Here is a 15,176-nt window from a genome sequence, read left to right as displayed (position 1 = left end):
TTTCATTTTTTCATCAGATCAGCAACAGGATTGCAACAGAGATCCTGCAATGGGACGATGTCAACATGCGGGTGGCCGTGATAGAGAAATGGGTGGCAGTGGCTGACATCTGTCGCTGCCTCCACAACTACAACGCTGTGTTGGAGATTACGTCCTCACTCAACCGCAGCTCAATCTTCCGTCTCAAAAAGACCTGGCTGAAAATATCTAAGCAGGTATCTGTCATCTGACACCTTCTCTTAGATGTTCTTGAGATGTATTTGCTGATCAGTCAGATGATGAGGTGCTGGTAGGAAATTTTTTGTTTTTTTCTTGGGTTGATGTGGTTTCAGCTTTAGCTTCATTCTTAGCATAGAGATGTGACAGTGGTATTGATTACATTTTCTCAGCTGACTCTTGGCAAGTGAGCAACTTTCTGGTATTAATGTAGTTTTAAAGCTGATGATCAAGAATGGCCAAAGTTACTTTGATGTGGAAACAAATGCAGCACAGTGTTGCAGGAGCACAGTGACACGTCTAGCCAGTAGTGGTAACAGTTTCTGTTTTGATCCCCTTTCTAGACAAAAACTGTGGTTGACAAGTTGCAGAAGCTGGTGTCATCAGAGGGCCGATTCAAAAACCTGAGAGAAGCTCTGAAGAAGTAAGTCACTGTGATTGTCCTTATCAAGTCCTCTCATATCCTGGTGGAGTAAAATGGATTCCTCCTTGTATATGTTCCTTTGTGTGCACTTGAACAATCCTATCTCTGACATTCCTGCTATCCACACCTGCTGTCCACAGCTGTGACCCTCCCTGCGTGCCGTACCTGGGCATGTACCTAACTGACCTGGCCTTTATTGAGGAGGGAACGCCCAACTACACTGAGGATAACCTGGTCAACTTCTCCAAGATGAGAATGGTAAAGGATCAATATGATGATATACACTTTTGGTGAAAGTGACTGAGAAAAACAGATTGTTAAATTTTATTATAAATATTATATTATATTAATCTGTTGTGTTTTTCTACAGATATCTCACATTATCAGAGAGATACGACAATTCCAACAGACAGCTTACAAGATAGATTTTCAGCCAAAGGTGAGTTTACTTACTGCTGTTTTATAGTTTTTTATTGAGCACATTTCTAGGAGTCTAAGCTTTATAATCTGACAAGTAAAAATGATTGCCTTATGGGTGGAAAAAGGACTAAGCAAAATTAGTGATCTTTTTGAGGAGGGAACAAGTATCCACTAAATATGGTATTCCAAGAAAGAACTTCTTTAAATATTACAAATCAGGAGTTTTATTCTCTCTATGCAAGATCAGTCTGTAGAGTTGCCAGCACTTTCTTCTTTGGAGGAATTAATTACTAAGAAGTGCAATAATAGGGGATTAATATCAGTTTTTTATAATTGGCTCTCATCCGGATCTACCGAATCAACAATCCCCAAACTGGAATAATGGAAGATGGACTTGATGGAAACAAATATGTGTTAATTCCCAGAGACAATCGGGTAACGTTAGCTTAAAGTTACTCTGGTAATAACTGGTTAAAGCAGACATATATAACTCCTGTCAAATTAAGTAGATATAATGAAAATATCCCTGATACATTTTTTAGATGCAGAGAGACTCAGGGGACATTTGTACATTGTGTTTGGGAGTGCAGCATTATTAGAGAATTCTGGAGGGAAAGGATCAATATTACAAAAGTAATTTTATCCAAGTATATCCCATTAGACGCAAAAATGATTTTGTTGCACTTGTATCCAGGGAATCTTAAACTAAAATATCAGCAGCACAAACTTATAGATTTTTCAATTCTACAAGCTAAAAGAATGATAGCTCTTTGTCAGAAAAAGCTTGATCCACCTAATATCGGAGCCTGGATTAAGTCCATGGCACAGTGTGTGGTACTGGAAAAAATAACATATTTTATTAAAAATAAACTGGATGTATATAAAAAAATCTGGAAGCTATTTACTAATTACATTGATAAGACTAATATTGGTAATTTCTTACAAGAGGTATAAAACTGAGAGCGATACCTTGTTCTATGTTGGGGTGGGAAATAATAATCTACTATAACACTGTTCATTTGTGAACTGTAATATGTAAAAGGGAAATTTAATAAAAATATTGTTAAAAAAATGACTGCCTTAAAAAGATAAGTAAATATGACTACTAGTCTAAACTATCTTTGTTTTTATTTGCAAAGATGACATAAGATTTAGTTTAAGTTCATATTAGAAGGTTTTTATACCTTAGCAGTGGCATGAGTTAGCATGTCAAAGTTTCCAGACTGCTCAGTTTTTAAATACATCTTACTTCCTGTGCATGTGCACTACTGAGTTCCCTCTTCGCACCAGGAACAGAAAGCTGCAACTTAGTCCACAAAAGTCACAAACACAAGAACATTTCAATAAAAATAAAATAATCACTTTATCTGACAGCAATTTAAGTGATGTAAGTGTAAAAATATATTGTGTCATATGGATTGGATATTGTTCTCCTCTTGTGGGACAGATTTGTGCCCTTGTAGTTTGTGAAGCAATTAAAAACAAGAAACAAAAAGGATTGAATAAATACTTGTGCAGAAGAGGCTGATATAACTTACCAACCTACACAATAAAGAACACTGAGAACATGTTTGCATGTTTAATTAAACATGTCCATGCTAAACTAAGATGCTGAGGAGTAATCAGTCTTGTGCACTCTGCTTTGTCACTATGTTGCTCTATGTGGCTGCAGGTGGCAAAGTACCTGCTGGACAGCAGTACAGTGCTGGATGAGGAGAGCCTCTACGAAGCATCTCTGAGAATCGAGCCAAAAACTTCATCGTGAAGAGGATTTCTCTTGTTCTGCTCACATACAATGAATACAGAAACATGATTTCAACATGTACATTTATTATTATTTGTATTAGACACAGTAGGCTGTGCCCTTCTAGTATATGCTCCCCAATGGACTTGTTGTGTAGACTTAGTTTAAGCCCAGAGATGTTTTATTTCTATAGTTACAGAGTATTTATATGTTATTTATTGTCTAAAATGTTATATTTTATGACAAAGTTATTTTAAACCACAGAATAAGGATGAAAGAGTTTAAATATTTGATATTTAGCTATGTCCAAATGAGAATGTGCAGCATGAAAAAGGCTCTCATACATGACAAATGTTGACTTTGGCACATGATGATCAACTTTCACTTTTTTGCTTTGATGGCAGAAGTCAAGAAAAAACAACATTTACCAGCAGTCTTTTAATAATCCCCACAAAACCTCTTTATTCCTTGATTGTGAATATGCAATTTTACACCAAATTTGATGTTTAAGAAGTCTGTGGTGATTCAACTCCACAGCAAAATATCAAATGCACATTAATCTGAATGCCTGTTTAAACTAAAACAGACAAACATTCAAATCTTTTGCAATTAAAACAGACTAATATAGACAACCATAAAGGAGGCAGAAGGTGGGGCTGCAGTGGCGAAAGTTTGAATCATGTGTTCTCTTATTTAATGTAGCCACTGAATGACAAAGAGGTTTGGAAAGATTGTGGTGAAACTTACATAGTTTGTTTTTAGTTTTGTTAAAATTATTTTTTATGCTTTGCCTATTATCACTTTATTCCCCTGGTGGGCAACCTGATGTAAATACAGTATAATCACCAGGCAATGTATGTAGCAAATGTAACCAATATCGAGCCACTTCAGGAAGTTAAATTCCCAGCTTCTACACTCAAGACATTGTGAGCGTAGTCCTTATGGTTAATCCTCTTTGGCCAGTGCATTATGGTTTTGCCTTAATCATGAAATGGATTATATACCACAAAAGTATGTAAACTATTTTGTTCTACAATTTGCCAATGAAGCTGAAATATTGGCTTTGTACTATATTGTGTACAGGCAGTCTGATGCATTTCCTAACGTGCAATGTGTTAAAAACATATCCCTCAAAATGTGTTATCCTTATGATCGTTCAACTCTGTAATAACTTTTCTGTGTATGATACTTTAAAACAAATGTTGAAAACAACTTATAAGTGTAACACATTCTGTATCCTGTCTACTCCAATGCGTTAGCAGGAACTATACATTAGTATTATTGTGCTTCTTCTTGGAATATTTATATGTATTTTTTACAGGCTTTGTATAGAAAAACTCCTAAAGCTTAAGTGGCAGGCATGTACCACTTTCATGTGTTCAAATCAAATATATATCTAAAAAAGGTATGTGTGCTGTATTTAAACCCCACCCTTGCACATGAATCTTTACCCTCTAACAGGGACATCAAATGTTTGCAGTGAGCAATACCCAGTGATACGAGAATTATCTTTCAGTCTACTTCAACAGCTTGAGTAGTATTTCCAGTTTTGTATCAAAGTGTATTCTTTCTTGATTACCTCTTGTTAATAAATCTATTCTTTCTCAGGGGGAAAAATGTCTCTGAGGCTGCTCCATATGTTTTACATGGTGAGCTCAGCTATGTGTACTGAACCATGAAAACTGTAGCTTTTGCATGTGAAGTGGGAGTCAGGGTAAAGGGGCTGTTGTAGTCATCCAGATCAGTAAGAGGGAAAGTCCCTTGACATCCTTAAAATTTGAAGTATGGTTCTCAGACTTGTGTAGTTCAGTACTGCCACTTTTAGTTTTGTCCAATTCGCACCTTTGAATTCACTGGAAGGTAAGTGATCTCTTTTGCGTTTTCTTTCCTCTTTATTCAGCTCATTTTGAAACGTTATCAGCAAAAGCAGCTAAAAAACTATTCAGATTGTTTTGTTTTGTCATGAAAAGTTGTAAAAAAATGTTCAGATCAATAGTTTTTATTAACTAAATCAGGGATCACCAACTCCAGACCTCTTGAGCCTATGTCCTGCAGCTTTTCAACATGCCCGTGCTGCAGCACACCTGACTCAAATAATGGATCATTAAGAGGCTGGTGCAGACCTTGACAACATGCTGTTGGAGAACTATTTAATTTAAACCAGGTCTGTTGCAGCAGGGACTCATTGAAAACCTGCAGGACACTAGTTTAAGAGGTCTGGAGTTGGTGATCCCTGAACTAAATGTTCAATAAAGCTTAGAAGTTTACATTCATCCCTATTATCTTTAGCCTAAAAAACATTTTACTTCTGGTCATAACAGAGATGAAGATGATTAATGTCTTGTTACTGACACTGTTCTAAGAAATATTTAATTTAAGTAAAAATTTCTATAAAGTTTTGTTTGGTGTCCTGTTAGAAGAGTTTAATTTAATGTCAAAGGTGGAAACATATAAAAAAACTTACTTATATTTTACATTCTATAGTCCTTGGAACATTTTTATTTTGCATGGTTACATGGATGTAAAGAATGCTTCTTTTCATTTTATGCTTTAATATACTTTTGTTTTTGATTGTCAACATCAAAGGATACAACGTTTGTAACAGCAAGGAGTATTACCACCAGCTCAAAGTATTCAATGAGAATAAGAGAAAGATCTCTACAGTGCCGGTTAGCATTCATTCACAAGTAAAGTACAGCTCTACACTAACTCCAGCTTCAAAATGTATATAGTGTCTAGACCACTGCATCACATCTAAAAGGGTGATTTGTTAGTGTTGAAATTTAATTGAACAAATCATAGTTATGAAGCTGTTATTCTCAAGTAGCTGTCCATTATATATTTTTTAATGTAGTGGGCCTGAACCAGTTCTCAGACATGGCATTTACAGAGTTCAAAAAGTTCTTCCTTTTGACTAAACCTCAGGTTTAATCAGTGTTGGACATCTTAATCTTAGCTTGCCAGCTGTTTGCATTAGTGAACCGAGAAGCCTTCAAGTTGTGTCAGTACATTGTATTCCTGGTTGTTTATCTGTGTGTCAGTCAGACCAGCAGCTGATGTACTGTTTGAAAAACTCTTCAACAACTATGGATGCTACAGGTAAGATTCATGCATTGGATACTAAACTTTAGGCTATAGCTGTAAAACAAAGCTATAGACAAATATAAACTTTAATGTTTGTTTTAGTGGGCTCCAGGCATTTGACTACATCAAATACAACACAGATCTTGTGACAGGGGAGGATTTTCCTTACAAAGGTTGAATGAGGGCCGCTGTGAACTAAGCTCGGGGTTATCTGCCAGACGCGTGTTCCCAATTACTCTAAAGCACTTCTGTGTCAGCAGTGATACATTTACTCTTTCCATCAATATTTCCATAATCCATGCAGTCCAATTAAAGAATAGTCTTCCAACTAAGACAGACTTTCTATACACAAATATGTGCGTCAACAGAATGTGTGACCATCCATTCATTCCAAACATCAGTGAGTCGGTACGTGCACCTTTCAAACTGACACACACGCCCACAGCAACACACCAATCACCCAGATGCTGATGCTACGCGTCACCTGTCCCACTTCACGAATAATTCAAAACATACCAGTATGGCTCTTACAACATATATGTTACTGACAACTGTTTATAGAAAAGATTTATAAAAAATAAGTTTTGTTTTTCCTGCTTCAGGACAGCACTTGCCATTTTTAGCCAAAACTTGCAGTGTTTTTTTTTTTTTTTGTCCAAGAGGTTGTTAACATAACATTTGTATGTATAAGACTGTGAAAATCCACAGGGCAAAAAAAACGGTTTCACCCATTTAAACTTGTGTGTCCATTCACAGCATGATGAAAAGGCCATGCTTGATGCTGTGGCCTGGCTCAACCCCATCACCTTCAGTTTTGATGTCACTGTTGACTTCAAGCACTACAAAGACGGCATTTACTCCAGGTGAGATGACAACATCAATAACTACGCAGCACTTACCTTACTTTTTACATTTTATTTACTTCATACAAATAATGTTTGGTCAGACGTGGTTAGAGCTGCAGCATTGTGGCTGTTTTTTGTTGTTTTGGTGAAATATTTAAAATACATTTTGGCATTTATGGGAGGAATGGGAAGAGAATTTTGGAATAAGTGTGGCTACCAATAAAGTCTCTGGTGACCAGACTTTTAATTTATGAGTATTTGTGGTATGTGACAGAAATCTGCTTGTACCATCACAAGAACATCACACATATGTTAGACTTTAGTCTATAAAAATTCTTCCTTATTTTAATGTGTATTTGAAAGATTTGATCTACAAATTGTGTATGAATCAAATTTCCAACACTGTTTGCATCTACAGAAAAAAAAATGTCATAAAGAGTCCTTCAGCCCCCTCATCCCACAAAAGTAATGTTCTCTATTGATCTGGTTTTGTCTGTTCAGCACCTGGTGTAAGAACACAGCAGACAGCGTGAATCATGCCGTTCTAGCAGTGGGTTACGGCCCTGATAAAAATTATACTCCATACTGGATTGTAAAGAACTCTCAGGGAAGAGCCTGGTGAAACAACGGGTAAAAATAGTCTATGTGTGAATTTCAGTGTTTGGACTGGTTCAAGCATCACTTGCATCTTCTGTTTTTATGCCATCAGATATTTTTGATTGAATGTGGAAGAAACATCTGTGGGCTGGCTTCATGTTCTTTCTACCCTCTATCTGTAAATTGAAGAATGTCGCAATAAAGCGGGAGAAACTTGGGAAAAATGCCATCCAGAACCCATGCTGTTGGAGGAAAAGCACCAGGAGGAGGTCGCTAAGGAATTTTTTTTTATATCCCGAAAAGGTCTTATCTACAAAGAGGGTTCTGACTCTGAATTAGTCCTTATTTCACTATGTTGTCATAAAATTTGATCTAGATAGTTAAAATACAAAATACAAAAAGTGTTTGTGTCAAGAACTGTAATCATATTAAACTAAACACATTTAAATCAGATAAAAGAACATGGGCTTCGCTCTGACACAGAGGTACATTTCAAGTACATTCTTGTGCATTTAGCTATGACACTGCATTAGGGTATATGCACAAGTACATGCGTGCATTGAACTTGAGATTTCAATTTACTGTTAATTGTGTAAAAGCATGCCAAAAAAAAAAAAAAAAAATCTATTTCTGTTTACTCTTTCCTAAAATAATAAATCTGTCTGTATTCAATAGGAGAGGGAAAGTTTTCAGTGTCATAGGTTTTTGTTTTCTTAATCCATATATCATTAATGAAAACAATAATAACATCACATATGAGCTTTTGTCAAATCTAGGAAGGCTTCACGCTGCTATGACATAACGATATTACGTAGCTGATGCATCTCTCGCTATGATATACTGATGTGCTGCCTACTGGGTAAAGGTACGGTTGACTGGGGAAGCACAACAGAGATCAACGTTTACCAAACTATCCCATATCGACCTGAACACGTTGGTAAAAACGTGGTTTTGGATACTGATATAACCACTTCCTAGAGGCTGTTCTTCATTTGGGTGAATGTTGTGAAGAGTTTTTCTTTGTGTTTTGTTTGTTTTCTCATAATATACCAAAATGGTGATTTGACAAGCCTTAACATTTCTGCTATTTCTCTGATGGATTTCTTCTTTTTTTTTCAACCTAAGGACCATCTATTTGACAGTATGTTGTGAGTCCACAGCATCAGCTTCCAAATGCAAATACCACACCTGGAATCAACTCCCTGCTTGACTGATGATGGGAATAAACCATACAGCCCATGAAATAGCATTTGAGTCAGTTGTTCTATTACCTTTTTACCCTTGAAAAAGGCGAATTTCCCTTTTCACCTTCTGCCACAACCAGTGATGTTACTTAGTTTTATCTTCAGTCATCATGGCAACCTGGAGAACATTGTACATAAACGTGTAAGCGTGTCTCAATGGTACTACCTGTATAAATAAAGGTTAAATAAAAAGTTGTTGCAAAAAAGGCACACTGTGTACCTCTGAAGCCTTTGCCTTGTTGCTCCAGCAGAGAGGAATTTTTCACACAATAGCCTAGCTGCTAATTGATCTGTTGAAATGTCTCAACCTGTCAGAAGACCTTTGCATTCAAATTACCATTCGACCACATTATATATATATATATATATATATATATATATATATATATATATATATATATATATATATCTCGCTATATATATATATATATATATATATAGCAGGAGGTTGCAGGCACCTCCTTAGCGTTCCATGGCCAGTTTGGTAACACTGTTGAATTGCTATCCAGCAAACAGCACTGTGACAGATTTAGCTGAATGTGAATGAGTCCACTCCTTTACCCTCAGCAGGGGGATGACCCGGGGGAAGTGATGAGCAGGGAAGGAGGAGTTTGCCAGTAGGAAGAGGTGTTACCAAACTAAAGGAAGGATGGATCTTTCACCACAACTACTACAACTACTAATACAAACAAAATAACTGAACAATTTTGCATGCATTTGCTTCAGACTGTTCTGTTCTGTAAAGTTCAGCTGTGTCCATTAGGGTCAACAAAGGACAATGCATAATAACAGGGGTTGGAAATCATTTTGTTGCCTAGAGCATCTGTATCATTATATAAGTTTATCTGCAGACCGAGTCTGATTTGTCTGTTCCCCTCACGTGTTTAAGGGGCGTTCTCGCCGAGCACGTCGTCGGATCTGAGCGGGTCATCCGGCTGCCCGCCTATTTTAAATGTGGTGAACACTCCGCCGACCCGCTTGGTCACCCGGGCAATAAATGGAGCGGACCCTTTTGTCATCTCTGCTGCCAGGATGTTGAGGTCGCTCTTTCCTTGAAGAGCTCTTAGTTCTTGTTATGGAAGAAAATGACTTGATTTCAACCAAAGTGACGCTCTACCGGGAACAACCCCTTTATTCTGATGACGTTTTGATACTATCCAATGAGCTACAAGAATTCTGTTTTGCAACGCAGACGGGAGGGACTTGTTACAAAACATTTCTTCCATGTGGCGCCAATAACTCTCCTTCACATTACGAGTATCAATAGTTGGCAGCTGTGAGGTGCGCGTGCATCGCCTTCGCTCGTCTCTAGAAGCTACTGATACATCCCGTTACAAGTTTACTGAAATGACCACTCAAAGACGTAAAGCTTCTGTTAAGGTACAGTAACTATCGGGGATATTTCGGATAAGGTTTCGTTTCTTATTACTCTGACAGCCGCTGTCGTTTATTAACATTAGCTAAGTGTGGGCACAAAACTGGAGATGATGTAACAGATGTTAGAGGCAATATTTGTAATTAATACACAAGTATGTTAAATATAAACTTCTTTGGAAAAGCTGCAGGAGCGGCTTAGTTTCTGGAAAGTTGTTAATTGTTAACGATGCCCACCTGGCAGGACCTGACTCCCGAGGATCCCGAGGCAACAGTTCGACGATCATCTCGGAGCGTCCTGACACCGAAACGTCTCCAGTACTCTCCAGACACGACAAACGGAACTACCGTAAAGAAGCGGGTGAGAGGAGTCAACAAAGTCTGTGATGTTGGAAAACTTTTTAGCTGTTGTTTTAGTAATATACTCATACTGTCTTTTAGAAAACAAAAGTCTACAAAGAAGAAAATAGTCAGATGAAAAGACCAAAGAATGAGGAGGATGTTGAAAATGGTGACATGGAACGTACATCTGTAAGTACCAAAACTGTGTAATTCTGTATCTTTACATGTTTTCTCGACACCAAGTTTTGGAAGTTTAAAAAAATATCCCGTGGTATTGTATAACAGGATGACTGTGGAGGACTTTCTGCTTATGAACTGGAGCGCCTGGAGAACATCAGACAAAACCAAGCTTTCCTCTCCTCTATTAACTTATTCCAGGTAGGCTGATGGGGTGGCTGTGGTCACACCAAGTCTGAGTAGTAGTCATCAGATACATTGCTTAAATTCCCAATTATTGACTTGGCTTTACCAGAGAGGACATCTATCCCAACAACATGTTGGAGCTGGTTATATCGTTGTTCTAAATTAAAAATTGCAGTACAGGAAATGTTGCACTTAATTTTATTAAAGTGTGCCTTTGCCCTGGTAATGTATATCAAGTTTTAAAAGACAGTGTGTGTATATATATATATATATATATATATATATATATATATATATATATATATATATAAATAAACAAGATCAGAGTCCATAACCAGCTTTCTAAGAAGGGAAATGTTGGTGGAGCTACATAGTAAAGAACAAAAGGAAGGTTTGAAGTTGGAAAAAGTTCTGACCCAAACCCTTATGGCACAAAATGACTTGATTTAGCAAAAGCTTGTTTGGCTCACTTTGACTATCTTGTGATCTGTTTCATATACTGACTGAACATACAGTATTGGTATTACTTGTTTTCTATGTCAAAAGGCAACTGTGGAGTTGAAGCAGTTGACACGACCAAAGCCTTCACAGAGGGGTCTGAGGTACAGTCTCCCACCAAACTGTTGCCACTCATCTCAGAGCTCATTTATCAGCATTTTATGAATGATGGAATTTCAGTAATAAAAAAGAGAAGAAATCCCTAATAACAATATTATAATTTCCCTTCAGAAATTATTTTTCTATTATTGTCAATCTAATCTGTATTTGCAGGCCACAGGCTGCTGTGAAGGAAGTGCTGCCAGCTCGCAAATCCTTGCGCCTCCAAAATAAAGCGGCAGAGGTATTGACACTTCCTCCTGAACCCAGGGGGACATTCGTCCATGAAAGGGTACTAATATATGTCTATTTATATACAATACCCCATTTTTTTGCAATTCCACATTTATCTTGTTCTCTTTCAATATTTTTTTTTATTTTCTTGCTTTAAAGTCAAAACCAGAAAAGAAGCCTGCTGGCCCTCTGCCCATGGATCCAATCAACATGGAAGAAGGCTCCAAGCTTCCTTCACAACTTCTTGAACTCTGCTCTGAGGTAGAAGTTACTCTTCTCAAGTGTTTTAAAACAAGACTTTTCACATTAGGTGCTTATATCTATCCTGGGTGATCTGATCATAAGTGACGTAGATAATGTTAAAAGTTGGATATTTAACCAAACTTTTTAGGGCTGCATCTTTAGTAAGTAATTCTTTAATATTCACCCTGTTTTTCTTTCTATAGGACACAAAAGAACGAAAGATGGAGCTTAACTTGAAGGAGTGAGTTTTGTTTTTCTTGTTAATGTTCAGAAACACATTAGTACTTTTCTTAAATGAACTTGCATTTTAAAGTGTTTATGCTATCTTTGCCATGAAAGCTCATTCAGTCTACACTGATATCTAAACACAGCTACCGCTCTGCACTCATGAGCATGAGGATAACGGAGGAACAAGTGGTTAAGGTGGTGAAAGATCGCATCTTCTCTGCAGCCTTCCACCCCTGCAGCAGCAGCCTGTTGATGGCTGCAGGAGACAAGTGGGGAAAAGTGGGTCTCTGGAATTTGGTGAGTTTTCTTTGCTCCACGAAAGTTTGGGCATCTACGTCATTCCACAGTGCATTGTGGGACGCTGCCTGCATATTTGAGAAAACAGCAGAGTGAAACACCACAACAGAAGATCAGATAAAAAAAAAAAAAAATAGATGGAGAAAATATAAGAGTGCTGTTCCATACAGAGAAAAACTGAACAAGCAGGCAAGGGAACGTTATCTAAAACAAAATCCAGTTAGGTGGAGTTGGCCCATACAAGCATGAGGACTGGTCCCAAAAATCTAGATACTCGCTAAGGCACTTACAGCCAATGATATCTGATACGACAAAAGAGCTGCCTGGAGACACTGGAGTTGTGGACACTGAGTTTGTGTTTTGTTTCCAGGCTGGAAAACTAAAAGACTAACACCATTTTGCAGTGATGTACCATGTCAGCCCTGAGGATGGTTGGTTGTGGCATTTTAAAACACAACAAGCCCTCATCATAGTTGAAAATATATCAGAAAGAAGTTCACTTCAAGCTAGCTGTTACTAAACTTGTTAGCCATGATATTGCCGGCGTGTCTGCAAAATCCCACAATGCGTTGTGGTGTGACGTCACTAGGTGCGTGTATTAACACACACCTAATGTAAGAATGTGTTCGTATCAGGGTGGAGGTTGGGGCGATGATGGTGTTCTGCTCTTTGAGCCCCACACCCGTCCTGTTGTCTGCATGGCGTTCTCCAGGGCTCATCCCACCCAGCTGCTGAGCCTCAGCTATGACGGATCTCTGCGCTGTATGGATGTTGAGAAATCTGCCTTTGACCATGTAAGTCACCGTAGCCATATTTTCTCCACTTTTTCTAGCTGAGATGTATCTGTTTCTCCCAGAGGGGATGTATAAATAGGTTTGTACATTCTTCCAGGTTTATGATATCGGCGATGGCCTGAAAACGTTTGCTTTCATGTCACATGACTGCACAACACTAGTAGTTGGGAACTGGTATGGGGAGGTCGCTATCGTTGATAGGAGAACCCCAGGGTAAGACCATTCTCCTCTTGAGCTGATGAGAAATTTCATCTTTTTTGGTGGTGCTGAAAATTAATTGTATGATATGAGCATCATAAAGTGGTGGTTGTAAATTGTTTTTAAATTCCTTCGAAGAAACTCCCATGAGTCTCTCCATTCACTGGACCCCAAGACCCTGCGCTGTGTCAGCGTCCACCCTCTCCAGATGCAGTACTTTGCAGTAGCAGAAAGCAGGTACGACTGAATACTAGCTTAATCTTTACTATTTACCGTTCTCCATTTAGTCTTTTTATTTTTTGTTGCCTGTTAAACAAATGTGTTCTCATTTGCAGTGAGGTGAGTATTTATGACAGTCGATGCCTGAAGAAAACCAAAAGTCAGGCAGTCTCTCAGCTGTATGGCCACAATTTAAGCATAACCAGTGCTTATTTCTCCCCGTGTACTGGAAACAAAGTTCTCACCTCCTGTATGGACAACCACATCAGGTAAAGCCAGCAGATGTTAGTAATTAGACTAGTTTATTACTGGGGTTGACACCTGAATGAACTTTTATTTTTCTACGTTTTTTGCCACAGGATATATGACACTGCAGCGATGAGTAGTGAACCTCCCTTGCTGGCATCTATCAGGTACAATCACATGTTACTGAAACTTGTATTGCTTGTTTTTTCATTTTCACATTTCACATTGTCCTGTTTTCTTTCTACTTTTATGCCTTTTTTTTTTTCTACGACTTGAATTTGCAGACATGACATGCGTACAGGCCGCTGGCTGTCGAAGCTATCAGCAGTATGGGACCCCAAACAGGAAGACTGCTTTGTTGTGGGTAGCACAATGAAGCCTCGACGGCTGCAGGTGTTTCATGAAAGTGGACAACCCCTGCACTCTTTTACAGATGATGAGAACCTTAACACAGTTCTGTCTGTCACTGCTTTCCACCCCACAAGGAATGCCTTGCTGGGGGGCAATGCATCAGGACGCCTGCATGTCTTCTCCAGTTAAAATGAAGACCAAAGAGTTGGTGAGCCACATCCCTGGTCAGATTCAGCAAGACAAGACGAACTGTTGGTTTGGTCACAATCAAGTTGTGCAACCCAGAATGTGTAGATGGCTTTTTCACTGTTGGACCGTATTCCTTCATGTTTCCTCATCCTCTTTGTGTCTTTATAGCTTTAATACATTAACTGTCCTGTAACAAGTAACGTTCTGAAATATTGAGGCGCTAAAGTAAGTTTTCAGATAGATCTTAACCTTAGTTGTAGTATAAACTTTCATGTTGTGTACTGTGGCCCTGTATCAGTAGTGTCACAATTTTGTTTAATTTCAACAAAATCGATATTGCTACATTTAGTTAGTGTTAGGAAATAGTTAAACTAATATTCAGCTGGAATAACTTCAACTTGGTAAATGCTGTATCACAGCATCAGGGATTGATGCAGTTTAAATAAAAACAAAATGGGGATTTTCATGTTTTGTACTTGAGGTGTATTAAATTAGTGTATTCAGACTTTCAGTTTTTCCGTTTTTCCAATTTTTTTTCGTTTTCCTTAGTCTGCACAATCTCTGGTTCAGTCACTTTTCTTTCCCATTTTGACTTGTTATGCAGAGTTGCCAGCCCATGACTTGATTAAATCTGTGTTAATGGAAATGCAAATGGAATACACTGTATAACCAAGTTTTCTGTTAATCATTTTGGTGATTCCTACATACTTGCCTTACAGAAGTAATGAGTATATGTAAGTATATGAAAATGTTATGATCTAAATATCTTATAGAATTTAAGTAATTTTGGTTTTCTCTGTAAAGCTTGTACCACAGTGAAAGAGCAGAATGACCATTTGTAAAATGTGTTTATCTTCTTTGATATTTTCTTTAATAGTTGTGGCTACTTTAACAGAATAAATATTTTTCTTGTTTTAAATATTTCAC

At 37.8% G+C, this 15,176-nt stretch overlaps 2 protein-coding genes and 1 pseudogene across 2 annotated transcripts in view; all 3 read left to right on the top strand.

The window, feature by feature from the left end:
• Window positions 1-4,425, top strand: part of LOC121644629 (ras-specific guanine nucleotide-releasing factor 1-like) — a 28,488-nt gene extending 24,063 nt beyond the window's left edge. Inside the window, exons 23-27 of the mRNA XM_041992716.1 lie at window positions 18-215; window positions 561-640; window positions 781-898; window positions 1,011-1,079; window positions 2,733-4,425. Of these exons, the coding sequence (XP_041848650.1) occupies window positions 18-215; window positions 561-640; window positions 781-898; window positions 1,011-1,079; window positions 2,733-2,825 (558 nt within the window). The 3' untranslated portion in view covers window positions 2,826-4,425. The remainder of the gene's footprint in view (window positions 1-17; window positions 216-560; window positions 641-780; window positions 899-1,010; window positions 1,080-2,732) is intronic.
• LOC121650558 lies at window positions 4,244-7,517 on the top strand (annotated as a pseudogene).
• Window positions 7,518-9,790: 2,273 nt separating this feature from the next.
• On the top strand, window positions 9,791-15,166 carry wdr76 (WD repeat domain 76). The gene is made up of 15 exons (XM_041990356.1): window positions 9,791-9,954; window positions 10,193-10,309; window positions 10,390-10,479; window positions 10,576-10,668; window positions 11,200-11,255; window positions 11,425-11,542; window positions 11,644-11,745; window positions 11,931-11,968; window positions 12,099-12,252; window positions 12,888-13,046; window positions 13,144-13,259; window positions 13,383-13,481; window positions 13,580-13,732; window positions 13,823-13,876; window positions 13,994-15,166. Exons 1-15 carry the CDS (start codon window positions 9,922-9,924, stop codon window positions 14,247-14,249), a joined length of 1,638 nt encoding a protein of 545 aa, XP_041846290.1. The 5' UTR covers window positions 9,791-9,921; the 3' UTR covers window positions 14,250-15,166.
• Window positions 15,167-15,176: the final 10 nt, after the last annotated feature.

Source organism: Melanotaenia boesemani, chromosome 1 (assembly GCF_017639745.1).
Source record: "Melanotaenia boesemani isolate fMelBoe1 chromosome 1, fMelBoe1.pri, whole genome shotgun sequence".
Taxonomy (NCBI): Eukaryota; Metazoa; Chordata; class Actinopteri; order Atheriniformes; family Melanotaeniidae; genus Melanotaenia; species Melanotaenia boesemani.
This window is presented reverse-complemented; position numbering and strand designations above follow the sequence as displayed.

Coding starts and splice junctions, on each gene's coding strand:
- wdr76 (XM_041990356.1), top strand. CDS start 9,922: ATGACCACTCAAAGACGTAAAGCTTCTGTTAAG. Junction 13,047..13,143: donor AGAAATCTGCCTTTGACCAT/GTAAGTCACCGT, acceptor ACATTCTTCCAG/GTTTATGATATCGGCGATGG. Junction 13,733..13,822: donor TGTATGGACAACCACATCAG/GTAAAGCCAGCA, acceptor TTTTTGCCACAG/GATATATGACACTGCAGCGA.